General features: G+C 40.2%; 1 protein-coding gene across 6 annotated transcripts in view; it reads left to right on the top strand.

Annotated features, from left to right (window-relative positions):
* The window catches only part of mtor (mechanistic target of rapamycin kinase), a 90,964-nt gene that overhangs the window by 3,957 nt on the left and 65,885 nt on the right, over window positions 1-21,122 (top strand). For 2 of the 6 annotated variants that reach the window (XM_030422391.1, XM_030422389.1), the window contains exons 8-22: window positions 688-796; window positions 1,044-1,227; window positions 1,535-1,681; window positions 1,900-2,144; window positions 3,350-3,559; window positions 3,692-3,897; window positions 4,442-4,564; window positions 4,992-5,075; window positions 5,274-5,450; window positions 5,840-5,932; window positions 6,414-6,548; window positions 8,085-8,214; window positions 13,594-13,844; window positions 13,941-14,027; window positions 15,627-15,794. In XM_030422391.1, coding sequence (XP_030278251.1) covers window positions 688-796; window positions 1,044-1,227; window positions 1,535-1,681; window positions 1,900-2,144; window positions 3,350-3,559; window positions 3,692-3,897; window positions 4,442-4,564; window positions 4,992-5,075; window positions 5,274-5,450; window positions 5,840-5,932; window positions 6,414-6,548; window positions 8,085-8,214; window positions 13,594-13,844; window positions 13,941-14,027; window positions 15,627-15,794 — 2,349 coding nt within the window. The remainder of the gene's footprint in view (window positions 1-687; window positions 797-1,043; window positions 1,228-1,534; window positions 1,682-1,899; window positions 2,145-3,349; window positions 3,560-3,691; window positions 3,898-4,441; window positions 4,565-4,991; window positions 5,076-5,273; window positions 5,451-5,839; window positions 5,933-6,413; window positions 6,549-8,084; window positions 8,215-13,593; window positions 13,845-13,940; window positions 14,028-15,626; window positions 15,795-21,122) is intronic. The other 4 variants (XM_030422390.1, XM_030422392.1, XM_030422395.1 and 1 more) reach the window with 4 other exon arrangements.

Below are 21,122 nucleotides of genomic sequence, written 5' to 3'. Positions count from 1 at the left end.
ACTCCAGCACTTTGTTTTGGTTCCTAGTGTGGGCTGATAAGTGCTAGATGGCATACTGAATGCGTTGGTTAGTGTGAGGAAAAAAAAGTAGTCTAAAGTTTCTTTGGCAACACGGTAAAAGCAAGAAATGGAATTACATTTTACAATTAAAAGAGCTTTTCTGATTTATTCTCTAGAATTTTGGCTAAAGGAAAAGTTACGTGCCCAACAGTCCATGAAGCATGATTGATTAATAGGACTATTGAGAAATTAATTCATAGATTTTCTTCTTTTAGATTAATTACCAACTATTTTGATATTTAATTCATTCAAGTCATTTTATAAGGATTCTCAAATTCCAGTTTCTTATATTTGGGTATTTTCTGGCTTCTTTACTTCTGTATGACAGTGAACTGAATATATTTGGGTTGTGGACAAAACAAGACATTTGAAGATGAGACACACTGACTTGTTCATCAACATGTCATAGGCCAAACAACAAATTGATCGAGAATATAAGAGACCAATTAATCAACAATGACAATAGTTGTTAGTTGCAGCACTTTGACTTGTCAGCTGTAAGCTCTCTTACAATCAAAAGGACCCATGAAGAGATTTAACAAGTAGGTCAGCAACACAAGGCCAGTGCTGCTCAGAGCACCATACAAATCCCAGTTGACACAAGCTTTTATTGTGCACTCTGTCCAGGTGTGTCGGTGGGTGCTGAAATACAGGACGAGTAAAAACCCTCTAATCCAGATGACCATCCTCAACCTGCTACCACGGCTGGCTGCCTTCCAGCCACATATCTTTACAGGTGGGATGATTGAATGTAATCCATTTTTCTTTCAGTAACATGCAGCTGTGCATTCAATTCACGATATCCTCTTGGCACGAAATGTAAAGAAATCATGACCAATATGTTTTTGGCTCCTCTGTCCTGATGTCACTGGGCTCTGCTGTAATACACTATTTCAAGTTTCTCCTGGTCAAATTGCGAACTATACAAAGCCCTACTTCTGCCTTCAATCATATGCACTGTGGTTGTTCCATCCACTGTGTAGACCAGTACCTGGCAGACACAATGGGCTACCTGCTGGGCTGTCTGAAGAAGGAGAAGGAGAGGACGGCAGCGTTCCAGGCTCTGGGGCTGCTAGTGGTGGCTGTCAGGGCAGAAATCCAGCCGTACCTCTCCAAGGTCCTTGAGATCATCAAGGCTGCCCTGCCACCCAAAGACTTTGCACACAAGTCAGTGTTTATACTATAAATTATATTCCTTCAAATCAAGATATTGATATGTTTGATTTGTTAGTTTTTATTGTCATTTAGTATTTTAATAATTAATGTGTAACTTTTGTATCGGAAGGCTCAGATATCATAGTTGCATCATTGCTGTTTTGTAGTTATTGGTAGTTCTATGTTGGATGAGGCCCTCCTCAGTCTCCACTGGCTAATTTAATTTCGCTTAATCTGAGTGTAGAATGTAATGTTGCCTTAATGTCTATGAAACGGAAAGAGACTTACAGTTTGTGCATGTTTTTTTTCCCACTTTCCGGTCTGGAAATGTGTGCAGGAGGCAGAAGACCATGCAGGTGGATGCCACAGTGTTTACTTGTATCAGCATGCTCTCCAGAGCCATGGGTCCAAGCATCCAACCAGACATCAAGGAGCTGCTAGAGCCTATGCTGGCTGTGGGCCTCAGGTAAGACAGAATGGGTTCATCACCCTAAATTATTCAACATAAACAAGGTTTGACTTGATTTTTGGACTGCAATTATACATGTAGCAGGGTTTTAATGGAGAGATCGATATATATGGCTGACAGTTATATTTAAAGTTCTATTTGTTATAAACACATCACAATCTGCCCGCATTGTCAGTGATATTGGGTTGTTTGCCCACTGTGTTCTGCTCATCTAGTCCTGCACTGACGGCGGTGCTGTACGACTTGAGCCGTCAAATCCCCCAGTTGAAGAAGGACATCCAGGACGGTCTGCTGAAGATGCTCTCCCTGGTGCTGATGCACAAGCCACTGCGTCACCCTGGCATGCCCAAAGGCCTGGCTCACCAGCTGGCCTCGCCGAGCCTCACAAACATCCCTGAGGCCAGTGACGTAGGCAGCATCACACTGGCCCTGCGCACGCTGGGAAGCTTTGAGTTTGAAGGCAAGAACCTTACAAGACACTGCGATGAAGCATGACTATCATATTTTATTTTTAAATATATTTCTTTCACTGGCAGAGAAACACACTGACCTCCAGTTCTCTTCTAACAGACCAAACTCCATCAGTTGATTGATTTTGAATTTAGTTCTTTCAGAAGCAAAACTGATGTTTTTTTAAATGTGCGTCACAGCATTACAGAGAAAAAAAAATCATGAAAAGCATGAAAAGAAACATCTACTGCCTTGCTGCCTTCATACTGCACAGTGAGTGAAGCCGCCACAAGGGGGCAGGGGGGGGGGAGCACATGGTCTGTTAGAAAAGAGTAAGTGAACTGCAAAAATGTCTGAAGTGGTTGTGTTGATGGGTGTTTTTAGCAGTACTCTGGACTGGACCGGACCCAAACAGCTTTGGGTGTCAACATATCACTGAACCAAATTACAGATAGCTCTGTTTGTTTCCCCATAAAACTTGTCTATTTGTTTTGAACTCATTCGCTTTTCAAATTGATTTATTATACTGTATTTTTAGGTGAGGAATGTTATTAAAATAGCTGAAATAAATGGATAAACAGAAGGTTCATATTTCTGTTTACTGCAGTGGCTTTCGACGCCGTATGTAATATGTTAGCAGTGACAAGCAATAGCATTTTAAAATGTTTTCATAGAATGGTTTTACTCCCCAGAGCTCGCCCTTCTCATTACATGACTATATTTCTAAAGAAAAAAACATTTTTAAAGTTACTTTTACAATTAAGGCTACTTAAATTCTGCTCACAATACAACCCACGTTTGTGTTTTTTACAAGTATTGTTGAATAGGAATTATAAGAAGCTGCGTTGATGCTTTAAATTAGGTGTTTTGAGGGGAAATTCAGTGTGAGACTACAACAATGGGGTTACTCATATTTGACTCATATTCAGTCACCATGCTGACTTGCTTAATATTTTCCAACAATATCTGCATACAGCCCTCTGGGATGAAACCGTTACTTCTCACATATAACAGTGTCAGGGTGACAAAATAAGCTGTAGTGACACGACACTATAGAACAGGTGTTACTATGGGTAATGGAATATTTCTAACTCTGAACACCAACTTTATAATCCCAGATTTGAATAAGCAAAATGGTCCTGTCTGGATAAAAAGTAAAGAGTCCTCAAGCTGATGGTGGGTCAGTGTTAACTAACTCTTTGGTTCTTTCACCAGGTCACTCCCTCACCCAGTTTGTGCGCCACTGTGCAGATCACTTCCTAAACAGTGAACACAAGGAAATCCGGATGGAGGCGGCTCGGACCTGCTCACGCCTCTTGACGCCCTCCATCCACCTGATCAGTGGCCACGTTGTCAGCCAGACCGCTGTGCAGGTCGTTGCAGATGTGCTCAGCAAGCTGCTAGTTGTTGGAATCACCGACCCAGGTAAAAGGGTGGAAGTACCAAGTTGCAGTTATGTTTAAGCTGATAATATATAAAGGTCATTGTAAGGGAGAGGAATCTGCATTTGATAAAAATAAAAACGTAAGAGTTTTTCTTGTCCCTGTTCTCCTGCAGATCCAGACATCAGATACTGTGTGCTGGCATCTCTAGATGAGCGATTCGACGCCCACCTCGCCCAGGCTGAGAACTTGCAGGCACTGTTTGTTGCACTGAACGACGAGGTGTTTGAGATCAGAGAGCTGGCCATCTGCACAATTGGACGTCTGAGCAGCATGAACCCTGCCTTTGTCATGCCCTTTCTACGCAAGATGCTCATCCAGGTAGGACAGGCACAAAAGAAAGCACACTATGCTTTGTTGAAAGATTTGTTGCGTTGAATGCCCCAAATAATTTTCTTTTAATTATTCAACTGAAAACATTGTAGTACCTAATTATTGCCACTTTTTTGGCATTTTTCTCCTTTTCTCCTTAAGCTAAAAGCTTATTCTCATCCAAATAGATTGAAATATGCTATAATCACTTACCACATAGAGGCTGTTGAATAGGGAATAGAGCATTTGTTTTGTTGATGTTGCCTGCAATTTAGAATTTTACCATCACACACATCTTTAAAACACATTTCTTCTGCTTGTAAAGATCACATTTTGTCTGCTGTTTCAATTAGTAACCATTAGAGGGCAGCAAAGGCCACATTATTTTGTACAGCTTAAAAGACTCAAAGCATTTCTCCAGACTTAGTGAAGGTTTTCAGATTGGTGTTGCTTCCATAACACTATTATATGCACTGTGAATCAACCTCATTAAGATTTATTCCAGATATAGAGTTGGTGTGCTGTACTCATCTCTGTTTTTGCGTCCTTTCAGATCTTAACTGAGCTGGAGCACAGTGGTGTCGGCAGGAACAAAGAGCAGAGCGCCCGTATGCTCGGTCACCTGGTGTCCAACGCCCCCCGCCTCATACGGCCATATATGGAGCCCATCCTCAAAGTATGACGCTGCTGGTTCTCTGTTGTGAAGGTGTATGAGTAGGAAAAGATGAAGTTGGATAAAGCCTTTTGTTCTGTCAGAGGAAGCTCCATATAATCTGATAAAAGAAGTACTGATGCTATTTGAGTTAGCGTCAGTTGGGCCTGAAGACTACAAGTATGAAAATGATGCGTCTAGCCACGATGAGCTACTAGCATAACACACTTGAATATTCCACTGAGCTTTTGTTGGTTGAGTTGCACTATGGGTGATGTAGGCAGCAGATTTTGACGTGTCCATGTGTGAAATAGAACTTTTACCTTTTTTTTTCAAGTCTTAATTGCTGAAGCTCTTAAAGAAATGTTTTTCTAATTATGAATTTAAAGTGCTCACTGGGGACCAATGTGTTAAGCGACACCTTAACACAAGTTACCTTTTGCTTTTGCAGGCCCTGATCCTCAAATTGAAAGACCCAGACCCCAACCCTGGAGTGGTCATTAGTGTCCTTGCAACCATCGGCGAATTGGCTCAGGTAAGGCTGGTTTCATGGGGACGGTGTCATATCACATTGACTCTCTACCTAGTACGTCTGAGCAGAATGTTCTCTGCTTTGCATTTAATTAAATTTTTGGCATCACTCACATTTTCAATCAAGCAGCCTGAGCATGTCCTTTTCTGAGAGAAAGTAGCGCCCCAGCCATGGATGTGTGCCTTGCTCCACCCTGTCCAGGTGGTTCGATGGTCTCAGCAGAGGAGTCAGGAAAGCCCAGTTACAGGCAGGCAGAATGTGGAGTTCATACAGAGCGCAGGAGAAGCTCAGGTAGACCAAATGTTCAGGGTTTACTCAGTGCAGGAGGACACAGAAGCCCGACTGCTCTTGAACCAGCCCAGGAAGACACAAGAAAATGTAGGGAATACAATAGACATTACATAAGTAGAGAATAAATGTATAAAGCTTTAAGGCCCTATGTGTAGATTTGCAAAATCCTGATTTGGTAACTCATAGTGGTTTAAAAACAAAACAAAACACTGTAGTAAATGTTGCCCTAACAAATCTGACCCAGGGACACAGACATGAACGGACAGAAAACGAGTTTTCACAAACAACAGCCATCAGAATTGTTTGACAAATACTTAATAATGTCAAAATTCTACACTTAAGGGCTATGGATCTCTTTTTGTAATGTAAAAAGTAATTATTCCCTTTAATGATTTCTGAAGTCTTAGGGCTGACACAGGAGAGCAAATCAAAACTGGCATAATGTCATAATCTGTCTAATGTTCTGGCAACATCAGGTGAGTGGTCTCGAGATGAGGAAGTGGATGGACGAACTTTTTCCAATCATCATGGACATGCTGCAGGACTCCTCCTCGTTGGCCAAACGACAGGTACAGTTCGTCCTGAAAAAGAGCATCTGGTTCACATTTCTTGTACGTCTTTCTCCTCAGCACTTCTCCGAGTTCTAAATAATATTTATTTCTTGGGTACAACAAATACATCATGTCTGTTCTAGTAAACATAACTGGTTTTGATTTCTGGAAACAGTTAAAGTCACTCAGAAAGCATTTAGAGAGTATTGTGCCTCTAGGATTTCCTGTTTAAACAGAATTGTGTGCCAGGAGCTCACACAGGATGGGATCATTCAAAAGTATTTACCAATGCCCTTTCATTTATGGGCCTGACAATTAGTTTGAATTGATGTTAGGTTCAGGTAAACAGGATTGCAAACAGCTGTTTGTTTAAGAAGTATAGTTTATTGAAAGTTTATTTGGGTAATAATGCAAAATACAGTGCACGGCAAACATTACTCATCATGCTCTTCTATGAGCGGCATTGTTCAAAGAGATTCTGCCTCTGACTTTCCTCTAGGTGGCGCTGTGGACACTGGGCCAGCAGGTGGCTAGCACAGGTTATGTGGTGGAGCCCTACCGCAAGTATCCCTCCCTTTTGGAGGTGCTGCTCAACTTCCTCAAGACAGAGCAAAACCAGGGCATCAGGAGAGAGGTATGCACCTGAGCCTCCATCTTGGCTCCCAGCTCTTCGTTTTCCCAACAGGTTTCCTAGCGGCAATGTGAACCCAACTGTGTCGTGTAGTGACTCATTATGAGGCCAGAAACTCTACCTGTCACCATATACTAAACAAATAAAGGTCTGTTTGGATTTATTGACTTTGACTGGAGAATTATAGTCGCATGAATACATATAGTATGGGGCTGTCCACATTTTCCAGAGTTATATGGAACTTTTTCCTAAGTCCTGAGCTGTGATGTAAGTGATAATTGTCAAGGTTTCTTCCCTCGCCTGCCAAAATACATGAGTCTCAGAGAGAGAGCATTGTCTCTGTGTATGGTGGGTGCAGTGTTTCCCACAGGTTAAGAATTTACTGGTGGCGGTGGGTGGTGCAGAGAGTAATGGGTGGGTTCAGAAATATACGACTCAAAGGTTTATGAAGACCTACTATAAATAACTATATGAACGTAAATAACTATAAGGTTAATATTGAAATCAATTTTCCATTTTCAAGTGAAAAAACACACACTTTAACCCTACTTTTTGATGAAAACGTAAAAGAAATACTTTTGAAAATATGATAAAATACATTTACAGTGTTCGAAATATGTTTGATAGATTCAAACTATTTAACTCTGCTTTTGGCCCAGAGTTATTCTCCTTCTCTCATTATGTGACTTTTTACACACTTGGCATTCCCTGTTGGTATATTTAATTTTCCTTGCCTTGAAAAAAAACTAAACCATTTCTAATGCCTGTCTTTATGTGTATGCTTCAGGAGCACGTCCATTGATTGAGATTCTGAGGCACACATAGCTACTGTGGCATGTTTACACCCATTACTTCACTATCACTGACATTGTTACATGGTAGATTGACTTTTTGGCCAGTGTCATCATGTTACGTTACAAATATTACGTGACATTTATCCAAACACCTTTCTAAGTAGGCGATACTGTTGATGTAGTAGGTTGTAATTAGCTTGGCGGTAAGCAATATTGGCAAACAAACACAAGTAGTTTTGTTTTGTGAGTGATTTAATTAACTTAAATGTGGCGAGCGAGTGAAGCCTCACTGGAAACGTCCACTCAGAGGAAAATTTGCAGTGGAGACAGAAGTAGAGTTCATCTAAAGTTTCTTGCATTTAAAAAGAAAGAAGTACTGGTCAGCTTGCAAGTGCGTTAAAACATTTGCTAGCGATTCCAATGGGAGCTCACTCATAAAAAAACATAAAATAGAGGCTTATCAGACCAATCATTCAATACACTCCACATGTCTGTTGTTGATTTACATTTTCATAATGTTCCAAATAGTCCTAAAGTGGCTAAATATGCTATCTCAACAGTGAGTCAAAGCTATAAAGCAGTGATAGCCTCCATTTCTTCTTTTTCCTCTATCCATGTCTGTACATTGGTGGTCAAACCAAAGTCGAGTCTAAATGAAAAATTCTGTACCGATTCCTGTTCCAGTGCAAGGCAAAATTCAATCATTGGCAGGTTGTTAACTGCGTGTATGGTGTGTTTCTTAAAGGCTATCCGTGTGCTGGGTCTCCTCGGAGCTCTGGATCCCTACAAGCACAAGGTGAACATCGGCATGATTGACCAGTCACGAGACGCCTCCGCCGTCAGTCTCTCAGAGTCCAAGTCCAGTCAGGACTCAGGTAGGCCTGTGATCACTATTACCCATCACAGTTTTGAGAGCAGTTTGGGTTATAAATGTTCAAAGAAAAAGAATATGGATTAGTTCTACATTTTATTTGTTCCTCAAACGTTAGAGCAGCATTATAATTTCAGTGCAACAGCTGGAAAGTCGAAAAAGTAAACATGAACCGTTCTGAAATCTTACTGGGGTTAACTGGGGACAGTTGGGCTGGTTGCTGTAATTACTGTGTGTGTGTGAGAGAGAGAGCCTCTAATGAATGCTGGTATAATACTGGTATTGTAAAGAGTCCTGGTAATATTTTGGCCTTGGACTTGGTTGTTCTTTTTTCAGGTTTCACAGCTATTACAGCTCTCTTGTTAAAATAGTCATTAAAAAAGGCCTTGTTTTCAGCGAGGCATGGTACTGCAATAGCTTTTTCTGACATTGTTTTCCCTCCAAACCTCTCCTAAAAACGTGCTGAGGATTTTGGAAACATTAAGAACAGATTTAGGTGTCTCTACATCAATATAGATATCAGATCACACCAGGGAGTTTGGCAAGAGTCAGCCTTGGCAGCACACACCTCTTAGAGATGGACTGTCAGGTAACATGGTGGAACAAACAAGTCTGGTTCTAAAGGTCACAAAACTTATGAAGTGGCAGTTTGCATTTTAGAGAAGCATGTAAATGTCATTTTGTAAAGGCATCAGAGATGTAGAACAAGGCTTTTGCATTCAGTAATAACTTGCTACTTAAGTTCTTCTGCAACATTTAGATTTTTCAAATGTCAGCTAGAGATGGAATTGCACCCATTTTTGTCAGATTCATGAATGATTTAGTCATGCAGAACATCTGATGTGAATAAGAATGAGAGTTACAGATTATACATTAAACAAAGCAGCTGTTCAGAGCAATATTGGATGTTTCATCGCTCACTGAATTGAACAATATTTAATTATGCACACTATCCATTTGTGCAGGTGCGATCTTGATACATGGTTGCACATTTAAACATGAATGCACTTACTGACTTTTCTCTGTTTGTGGAGGAGAGGTTTGGGTAAAACACACAATTTTTTCTTTGGTTAGAGTATGAAACACTCGGAACTGAACTGATTTCATCTTTAATCATTTGAATTGCTGAATCTGGCTCACATGCAGCAGCGATATTCTGTCTGGTCCAAAGCACTTATGAGTATCCTTTACAGCTTGGCTGTTTTACATTTCATAAATCTACAGCTAATTAGAAAAGGACTGCAGTGAAGTGATATGTCTACAAGCTCAAGACAAAACACAATTTTCAGAGGCCTTGCGCCTGCATTTGAAAAGTCAACAGTAATTATGGCTTTGGTTTAATTTGTTGGAGCCTTTGTTTTTCATGATCTAATTTCTCGCTTCTGTCTGTTCTACGCCCAAAATTACCACCTCCAGGACGAAGCTCAATCTAGTTCACAGTGAAATATATCTACTGCTGCTGGAGGGGATCTTTTAGAAGAGGGATATTTAATTTAACTTGACCCACTTTAGAAAGACATGTCTATCCACATTAGCTGAATCATTCATCCTTCTGTCAAACACTGATGTCTAATATTGCACATAATGTTTTTCCATCACTCTCTACCTCTGTAACCTTTGTCGCAATATGGTAGTCACAAACTATGAGAATCAATCAAAAGATGTGTGTGCCAGAAAGGAACTGTAGAGGGATTTTGTTACCCTGGCAGATGGAACCTCAGGTTGGCTCTTAATAATGAATATAAGGCTGGCCCGAATGCTTTGAAGATTCAAAGCTTCTTCTTTTGCCATGATGATCAGTGTTCAAATCAGTATTTGTGTGCTCCACTATTAATATGTATCCTTTTTTTTTTTACTCAACTTTTGGAAGAGGAAATACTCTTATGAACTCATCTGAATTAGAAAAAGAGGCAAAAGACTGACAATAGTCTAACGAATTCTCTGAATATTCGTGGGTAATCTCACAAAAGCTTCAAAGTGAGAAGCAGAATCTGCATTATTGTTTGCCACCGTAAGAAAGAAATAACATATGATTCTGCCCTTTTTAGAGACTTACTATCCGAGTGGTAAAACCTGTTTAGTTAATCGTAACAATAGCACTTATGGAAGGGCCACAGTGCCACCAAAACATCAGGGTTTATCGGGGAGCCCCAGAGGCATTTGCTGCATGTTTTCCACCCGGTGCTCATCCTGTTTCCTGTCATCTCTCTGAGCTATACTATCCAAAAATCCTTTGAAACGCCCCCGCCTGTAAATAAATGAATAAATGAAATAAAGCATCCTCTGCGGTGTGCAATTAACTACAGAAATTCTCATTGTAAATTCAGGAGATTTTGACATTTCTTATGATGGAGGCTCGCAGTTAAAGGCCGCCATCCTCTGGAGAGCTTGAAAAGTCACAACAATCAGAATAAAAAAATGCTCGTCTGTCTTTCGTCATGTGCATTGTGTATTAAGAATGGAGGTCTCCACTTGTCTGATCCAGTCATGTGTCTCAGAATGTGACCCTGGACATTATGGGGATAGTTTTACCAGTTTGCTCTCCGGCTAAATGGACTGTGACCAGAATTGGAGGCTGTAGATCTGCTGGCAGGTTTGTCAGGGTCAGCGTCTGGAGCACTAGAAATATCTCACAGCATGTTTTTTCTTATGTGGGAGGTCGTTGGCTCGGCCCAGCTCCTCTCACCTGACTGTAAACGAGACCGATCACGTCCGTACAGAACGTGAGTCATAAAACTGATGAAATAGTGCATATGCCGTCTTAGTATGTTGCTGTTTTTACATCTGTTATTATGTCTTTTCCCGCACAGCCGAGGCCTGAATAACTGCAGTACTGCTGCCTCGCTCAGCTACACTGATGGCTGTTTGTAAGCTGTAAAGGTGCACACGTGTAGCCATCTATCACCGTCATTAATCCAGACTTGGTGAAGGCTGGGATAATAAAAGATCCAAAAGCAAAGCTACCCTCTAGCCTGCAAGCGCTTTGCCAATCTGTTATGTCTACAGCCCAGAGTCCTGAGGGAGACAACTGGAGCTGCTGAAACTGTACCCCTGCTGAAGGCCAGTGAAATGCTAAATACCAGACGTCTGTATTCTCAGATGCCTTGTAAAACTCAATAGCTCTGCATAGATGAATGGACGGACTGACCCCATTTGCATTGCCCATCAGAAAAAAGCACCAATAAAACTACTTATTTTAAAATAAAATATGTATTGGAAGCGCTTAAAAGACCACCACTGTTGCTTTCTTAAAAATTGCACAGTCTAATTCTGGGCAAACCAGCTGAAACCATCACATGGCCCCTCACGTTCTCCCACAATTTGGGGTGATTCTGAAAAAGGCTATTACAGATGGCAGTAATCAAATTTTAGTTTAAAAGCGAGAATTACTGGCTGTCCAGACCAAAACTGTCGCTATTTAAAAGAAAAAGCTTGGTGCGAGCGAGTTCCTTCAGTTTCTCATGTGCAGATGAAATGCAATCCAAGATGGCTGGTTTGAGTTTTAGGTCCATGATTTGGGATTTTTACAATTTGTCATCCTATCCTCTGTTTTTAGGGTTGTGAGTTGAACAGATGCGTCATTCTTCGTGTGTGAGCTAGCACGTCTTTGATACACCAGAGCAGTGTGTTGACGAGTGACGTTGCATTATGTTATACCAAAAGTTGACCCAGCTTCAACTCGATGGGAACCCGCTGAGTCATGTTCTGTTGCAATGCAGCTGTGTCATAGGTGCTAATCTCAGCCCTACATATGATGCAAATTCTGTGTAGGACAGAACAACCATGTTTGATCGTGTGCTTCTCAGTTACCTCGTTTGTAATTTTCAAGCATATCTTCTACTTCATAATTAAGTTTTGGCTTAGACATGACTAAAAATTATATAAGCATTGTAAACCAATACCATCATAACCCGAAAGGGAAACCGTTCTGTTGGAAGGCAAGCATTATTTTTTCCATGGTTGTTCTTGGGGTTTAGACAAGACTAAACACACAGCGGAAAAGTTGTTAACTGTTTCAATCAAGCTTCATCAAATTAAAAAAAAAAGCAGAAATCCTAGTAGAATTTGTTTTTCCACTGCTATAATTGTAAGAGCCGGAACTGACAAGCAGCCAGCAGCAACACGCCAACAATATCAGCTCTCTGCTCCCATCAGCTCATTATTGCTGTCAAAGTTTATGGCCAGCTCCAGACACATTTTCAGCCACATGTAGTGTGAAGGAGGAGCTGATTTGGATTGTGGGTGTGTGTGTCTGGGATGCAATAAATCACAGTTGATACACTCAAACTTACACACTGGAGAATTATTGCCTGACTAATGACGACATAGCCCTTCTGTCCTACATAGTCACAAGCACTAGGCTGATGAAGTCATAGTTGGAGTTGGATTTATAGTTGTACAACAGCTCCAATTCTCATGGTGGTATGATCATATTTGGTAATGCGCACGTAGTTTAAATGGATGGCTTTGATTCTTCAGAATTGAGCAGGAAGTGTTCTTTACTACTTTAAAGGAAAGGAAAATGTTTTTCTACCTCCAAAAATCCAACCACACTTTCTTTAGAATTTTTCTTAAATGTATAGGGTAGGGCATCACAATCGGTGCTTCAGCGAGAGGTTTCAATCGCGTAAAATAGTAACCAGACACTATCCAGACTCTTATCTGACAATCACATTCGCATCAACATCTGACAGTCTCCCCTTGCATAGCAACATTTTCCATGTGCACTGTATGAAAAGGAAAGTGTCGAGCGACATAACTATATTTTGGGAATACCCAATTTCTGTTGAGCAACACTCATCAAAACTGTTTAGCACCCCCCATAAATCAGGCTTACAAGGTTAATGGAGCACTTTTGAGCAGTCCTTGCAACCTGTGTTACCACCAAAAAGCTTCCCTCAGATGATCAACAAACGAGGAAATATGTTGGTTGGTCTTGCAATGCCATTTTGTTTAAATGTCAAATGCATCACACAAATCTAATTGGAGCATGATGGCTTATGGAACACAGAGAGCCTCAAAGGATATGTCAGTTGTGTCCTTAAAACCTGAACAAAAGAAGCTGCATTTCTCAAGCACAGGTATTGTTCAGGTGTTACTATATATTTTGTAGTGAAATGTAGATTTTTCTTAGTTTGGTCAGGACTGGCATTTCAAGATTAACAAAAAGCTTATTGATACACAATTTTGTGTGCTACTCATTTAAGCCTTTGACCCTGAAAAATGTTTTTTTTTTTCAGGGCAAAGTGATTCAAGAAAAATATGATCACAACTGCTGGTTCATTTCACATTATACAACTATTTCTTCCTCAAAAGTAAGGGATGTTGCAAGTTTTGTATGTTTAAAATCTAATGGAGTCCCTCTGTTGTCTCCTCCTCACAGCGGACTACAGCACCAGTGAGATGCTGGTGAACATGGGCAACCTGCCCCTGGATGAGTTCTACCCTGCCGTGGCAATCGTCACTTTGATGCGCATCCTGAGAGACCCTTCACTCTCCAACCACCACACAATGGTGGTCCAGGCTGTCACCTTTATCTTTAAGTCCCTGGGCCTCAAGTGTGTCCAGTTCCTGCCCCAGGTCATGCCCACTTTCCTAAATGTCATCCGGGTCTGCGATGCCAGCATCCGAGAGGTACGTAACGGTACAGATGATGAGAAAAAAGGCCATCAGTTATTCTCAAAGCAAATCTCTTACTCTTTTTCTTTCTCTGCTCTTTTTGTCCTACAGTTCCTTTTCCAGCAGATGGGAATGGTAGTGTGCTTTGTGAAGATCCACATCCGCCCCTACATGGACGACATCTTCACCCTCATCAGAGTGAGTAACTGTGTCAACACCCCCCACCCAACCCCAGTCCCTAAACACTGATCATCCAGCCCCTCTGAGTTTCCTGTGAGTCAGGCAAACGGCTGCAAACTCTTAATTGCACTCAGTTGTGCTCGCCACCTTCCTCATTAGGAGTAATCGTTCAGGGCCCCTGGATGAAGTCTTTCCCCATGTCACACAGCAGTAGGCATCATGTGTGGTGTGGTGTGGTGTGGTACTTTAACGAGCAAGATTAAAGAGGCTGAAGTATGGAGAGAAAGAGAAAAGGCTTGTTTTTTTTTTTTTTTGGATGATAAACTTTTTACTCCTTGATTTTTAAAGATGACACTTTTCAACATCAGCACAGCTCTGATGTACATTTCCCCTCACGTCAGATTCATTCTTAAGAAAAAAACTGGTGAAGACTCACCCTTATCACATGATGTGGAACACCTGTTAAAGCCATAGCCACTGCGCTTGCACAAACACACTTGCCTAGCACATAATCAAATAACGACGCACAAAATATCATATGACTGTCCTTGTATGGGAATCTTGGTAACACTGTTACCGACACTTTTGCAATGGCGGCAACTTCTTCTGGAGAAAAGTAATCGAGAGAGCTGGACCACTGCACCTCAAGTCCCTGTGAGTTAATAAATGGCGGGTGAAACAAAGAATCTATTCATTTTAGCTCCAGCTCAGCTCCTGCATCCAGATGAGGGGGCTGGAATAGCCATTCAGGATGTACACTCAGTCGCTCTCTAGTCAGCTGCCACAGGCAGGGAAAGCAGGAAGTTGGGGGCTGCCTGAGACCTCTGGTCCCTGACAAAACACCTCCGCCAGATCTCACAGCTGAAGCCCATTGACTGATTGACGTATTGCGTGACTTCAAGTCCTCTACCGTAACTCCAATAGCTATTTTCTCTAATGTACACCGTGACTGTGCCTCGATTTTCCAAAACAGTGTCATAAGCCACACAGGGACGTGATGTCCGTCCCAGTTGACAGGAAATTGTCTCCATTCCTCGCCATCTAGTATCGTGACGCTCCCTCTCTGCGTCTGGCCCGTGAAAGTTTTGTATTTCCAGAAGAGAAATCTGTGCAGGCGTCTCTCTCACACATTCTGACCCAATTCCTCGGACCCACACAAAATGTCTGTACTATATGAAAGCAAGGTTGGATGAGGTAGTGCTTTGGACAAAGTGCTTTGGATGTACTTTCTGAACATTGTAAAATATTTATATTCAGAAATTGGATGCATTGATTTAGGTCACTTTTATTGTGGACAACTGTATGACCGACTGCGACAGTGACATCTGTCCGTTAGCTTAGGTATTGTTAGTTTTTTTTTTTACATTCTACAAAATTTGGCCTCTACATAGTCTGACCTGCTAATATTATTGAACTGTTCATATCATAACATAATGTTAGAGCTCTGGAATCCTGTAGTGTACATTAGCTTGAGGGCATTTTAATCCCTTTTTAGAACTGTATTGTAGAAAGATGTGTTTTTCTTATATGCTATACAAATCAAAGACAGTAATTGGAGTAACACTTCATATGTTGTTATTTTGATTCATGCCAACATATTGTGTTCTATAACTGTAGGAGTACTGGACACCGAACAACCCCATGCAGAACACCATTATCCTTCTGATCGAGCAGATTGTGGTGGCTCTGGGTGGAGAATTCAAGCTCTACCTGCCTCAGCTCATTCCACACATGTTGCGTGTCTTCATGCATGACAACAGCACTGGCCGCAGTGTAACTATGAAGGTGAGTAGAACATGGTGCAGTTCAGAAGACAATATCATCAATCCTGAAATGCGATTGTAGGCCTAAACCTGTCTAAAATAGTATTTCATAAATTATCCTGACGTCAGAAGTACAATTAGTTAGTAAAATGTTCACTGAGGGCTAGCTGGTGTCAATCCTACATTGAACCACGGGGCAATTGCAAGCAAATTTAGTACTAGATCAGGGTTCCCCCATAAAAGTTGTCAGGCCCTGTGGCAAGGATCTTTAGATCAGGGCCAATGCAGCAACCAAGTGTCTTTTTGGACAGGGGCTCTTTGTGGACTTAAATAACAGATGTCACTGGTGAGCTTTCCAACCATTACATCTGTATTTCCATTTTAGCTGCCCCACTGTAACTGTAGTTTAAGTACTACCATGATACTTGGATGCTAAACCATTTGCTAGTGTCTTTAATCCACTAAAAGACAATCTGAAACATAACTGGCAGAAAAGACAAATGATTCACAGCCCTTTTGTTTTGAAAAAGTTGCAACAATTGCATTATCTAAGTTACTGTTTTGCGAGTAAAGGTAGGAGTCTCCAGCCTGTTGAAGAATAACAAAATAAGGGAGAGGTGGTTTTTTAAGATGAATAATAAGGTAAGTCTGGGGTGCGGGTGCTGCACTCCCTGACTGTTTAGTTCCGCCTATCTCATTTCGTCATCAGCAGTTTATTTACCAACATTTTGAAAAATCGATTTTCCTGATGATAAGGGCGGGTGGGCCGCCAGGCTTGTAGTACACTGGCAGAAACTCTGTTGATAATACAACTATTTCTAAGCTGTTATTGTTTTCTTATTCTTTAAAAGATTGATTTAGCTGTAAAACATTAACATATAGTTGGAGTTTTTACAGGCACAAAAATGAGCTGAGCCTTTAAAGCTGACGCATGGAGGTAGCATGTCAGAGTTACAGAAGAGACAATATTTTAAAAAGTTGTGTTAGTATCAAGATTTTTTCAGTAGGAAAACTAACAAATTCCTTAGGGAGGAAAAGGGAGTATGAGCAAAAGAATTGGATTGAGATTAATGAAAACCAATAAAGATTTGACAAATTGAGAGGTAACAGAAATGAATCCAGTAAAGCTTGAATTGAAATTGCGGTTACAGAGCTGGAACAGCTTAAAAAGGTGCTTCCAGAACCCTCAGCAGAGACCTAACAAATAAAAAATACTGCTTGGAAACAGGTTAATGCTGCCAGGTTAATGCTGAAAAATAGCTGAAATTAGAAATAAATTGAGTCATTTGAATACTTGCAATATTACAATACTTGCAATAAAAACAGACCAGACTGCCTGCTGTTGCCCAGTGCATAGGCAGCATCATCATCAGAGAGACCTCAGCGTGTGTAATTTTTAATGATGCACTCCCTGCATATTGCATTATGTCCCAAGTCCTCCAGCAATGCAACATTTTCCATTTTGTTCAGTCACTGACAAATTCTCTTTACATAATTTAACAGGTGGCCTCAGTTCAAACCTTATTTGTAACTGCCACTTTCAAATTGACATGGATGGCAATTATTCAGTCCTGCCTAAATACATTTAATAACGCTCTGAAAAATAAAGTAGTGTAAGCATCTGAGTTATGAATAATGACAGAGGTTGTAGGTGATTCTCTGCTGGTTGCAAATCTGGTATTTTATATTTACAGTTCTTGCTCTGTATGATGGATCATATTTTTAGTACACAGCTTTACTTTTTAGTCTACTAGAAATTTCTTGGACCCAGAAATTGTGTTTCCTATAAACTTTTATGATTGAAATGATATCTACAGGCCTAATTGATGAAATTCAACTTGGTTGCTAAGAGTTGCGTAATTGGCATAATTAGCTAATTCAGGGGAGACACTACAGGTAAAGAATAGGGACAATTTTTTAACTAATATATATCACCATGAAACTTCCCCAGTTGATTAATTACATTAATTAAGACAATTATTTTTTGTATCATGAGTTTTCTGAAATTGTATGTTTAAATATGCAAATGATGCATTATCTAATTAAATATGCGCTATTTTGCATACATTTCCAGAGCATAAATCTAAGCATTGGATAAAGCCAGTTTCAAAATTTGTGTTTCATTTTGTTGACATATTATAGCCAAAGGTATTTACAGAGGGAATTTTGGATATCTCTTTTTATCACTCCATTAATCCGAAAATACTGTCAACAGCCATAGAGGAACAATTTTCGCCCTGTTTTTAGGAATCAAATGTTATATAAATCAGGCTATGAATGATGATATGAACAAACCCTTCTGTTCATACCTTCAGAATTTAGTTAGGAATAAAACAGGAAAGTTTGGTGTAAATAAGTGCTACTGAAGTAGAGATTTTTGGCTCAGAGTATGACAAGAAACTCATTTTGAGAAAACGGCCTTTAAAGACATGTATTAAGAGATCTATAGAAGGGTGGAGGAGGGGGGTTATGAAACATTCAGCGCTTTGGGATTTCTGGATGTCACAAACATGGACTTAGACTTAACCTTTCGAAGTTAACTAGAAGCAAAATTATAGCATTTTCAGTTTCTCGCGATTAAGGGGAAACATGGCAGGCCAAAACATCGTTTTTTTATGCACTGTCAATTTTGAGATTTGGGGTTATTTTGCTTCAATAACATGTCTTCTTTCAGACTAGTGGAAAGAAAACATCCAAAATACGCATTTAGGTGTTCACTTGACTTCACTTTGTCTGTTTCCTTCTATAGATTTCTTACACAATACATATCTAAATCTACATATACATATCTATCGTAAATATGTTTTCTCAAAATGAGTTTTTTCTCATACTCTGAGCCAAAAATCTCCACTTCAGTAGCACTTAGATCCACCAAACCTTCCAGTTTTATTCCTATCCATATTCTGAAGGTATTAACAGAGGGGTTTGTTCATATATCATTTATAGCCTGATTTATATAACATTTTATTCCTAAAAACAGGGTGAAAATGTTTTTGTTTTTTTTATGGCTGTTGACAGTATTTTCTGATTTATGGATTGATGAAAAGAGATATCCAATATTTCCTTTTGTAAAAACCTTTGGCTATAATATCTCAACAAAATGAAACAAGAATTTTGAACCTGGCTTTATCCAATGTTTAGATTTATGTTCTGGAAATGTATGCAAATTAGTGCATATTTAATTAGACAATGCATCATTTGCATATTTAAACATACAATTTCTGAAAACTCATAATACAAAAAATAATTGTCTTAATGTCAGTAATGAACTGGGGAAGTTTCATGGTGATATATATTAGTTAAAAAAATGTCCCTATTCTTCACCTGTAGTGTCTCCCCTTAATTAGCTAATTATGCTAATTACTCAAATTGCCGAACATGCAACTTTTAGCAACCAAGCTTAATCTCATTTGCTAAACCTATAGATGACATTTTAATAATAAAAGTTCATAGGAAACAACATTTCTGGGTTTAGTATGGGGCATATAGGGGTTTCCAGTAGACTATTTAGACCATGAAGTCTTTGTATTTCACAATTGGGAAATCCCAAATACTAGTAGTAGTAATAGTGAATGGATCACCAATGGTACCATGTTTACATCAGCATATCAGATGGCAACAGCTTTTTGAGACCTGAGGGTGAAGTTTGAGAACTATTGATGTAGGAAAGATAACATGTTAACATCATGAATCACAGAACTGACTTGAGATTAAAAAGTATCCTGTATATTTAGAACTATGTAGCCTTGCATCTGTAAAGTCAAGGAGGCTAGTGGTCTTCCTCCTTGATTTAGGTAATGATGTATGTTAACAATACACGTTATAAAATATGTACAAAATCAATTTTTCTAATGTTTTATGAGGACAAAACTGGTTTCAGCACAGATATTGGGCTCAAGAATACAAACAGTGTGTTTTAGTGAGAAAAGATGAATTTGAACTCAACAGGGTACTTTTGAATAGCAATGTAACAAATTAAAATTTAAACATTTCAGGCCACCCTAATGCTGCAGTCAGACCAGAAATTGTTTCCAATTCATTTTAACGGTGAATTGCTTTGTGTGCCCTTGAATCTGATTGAACTGATTGAACCTCTCCAATGTCCAATGAGTTAAAATGATGTAGTGGGGTGCTGTTTGGCTGCAGTGAGCGCAGGACAGTGACAGATGTGAGTGACGGTGAAATGTATCACAAACTGCTGTATAAGGAACAGATTTGTGGACTGCTGCTGTTAGCACGCTGGCCATGCTAGCTTCAGCTGTTTCTGTTCACAGCTCGAGCCACATTATTTATCTTCCACTCCCTGTCTTCCTGCCACAGCGCCCAAGTAAATTGTGTACGATTTTGGTCTGCCTAACTGCGCCATACAACATCTCCAAGCAGGACAGACCCGGTTGAAGGGGAAAACAAATAGGAAAGAATATAAATTACTATACTTGTCATTGGGATTTGTTGAGTCTTTACTAAAACAGGGATAACTAAACATGACACATGTGCTATATTTCTTCACATAGAAATGTAAGGTAGCTGTAATAAATAAGAATTAAAGTTAAGTGCCCATAACTAATAATGGCTGTGAGAATGTATCATGTAACATATTTTTTTTCAGGTCAGAGTTTACCACTCAGCTCTCTTAGTCATTTTACTAATGGATGGCGAAAAAGTGACACACTGTATGTCATAACTCTGGTGGAGAAAACACGCTTAGATTGAAAAGATCATATTTCAGATTTAAGTTGTTATTTGAGTAGATATCTTAATTCTGCTGGCATTGCCAAGGCGAGTACTCCCATCACTCCACACTCTTTCAGAAAGCACAGGAGCTCAGCCCACAGTTGACTTATTGGGGGTTCTGTTTTCTGTTTGCGGTTTCCGACGATATCCATCAGGACCGTTCAGGTCTAAGCCATTCACTTGTAATACAGCAGTTCAAAGACAGCATAGACGTGTAGCTGACACAATCTCCCGTTTCAGCAGCGGCTGCCAGTAGTTGTCGAGTTTTCTCTCAAACCCTAAATCATGGTTTGGGCAAAGAGCACAAAGACAGAATCATAAGAAGCCGGGTCATCTAGATTCTAGTGCTCTCGACTGTGGTGCTGTTTTGTCTCAGCGTCTGCAGTGTTAGATAACCCAGCAGCCCACAGTCTGGATAGTCTATAACTCAGGCCTGGGTCTGGAGTCTAATCTTTAGCACAGGATAGGGGTCACAAAACGGGGGAACTGGGAATCGAGTTACCCTCCAGTCCAAAGGAAAAGAAAAGAAAAACATACTTCCATCATTTCAAGGAGCTGTTCTGTCCTGCACCACCACCCCCACCCCCAACAGGCACACACGCCACTTCGGCTTCCT

The sequence above is a fragment of the Sparus aurata genome, chromosome 7 (assembly GCF_900880675.1).
Source record: "Sparus aurata chromosome 7, fSpaAur1.1, whole genome shotgun sequence".
NCBI lineage: Eukaryota > Metazoa > Chordata > Actinopteri > Spariformes > Sparidae > Sparus > Sparus aurata.
The sequence above is the reverse complement of the archived record's forward strand: the minus strand, read 5'-3'. Positions and strand labels throughout refer to the sequence as shown.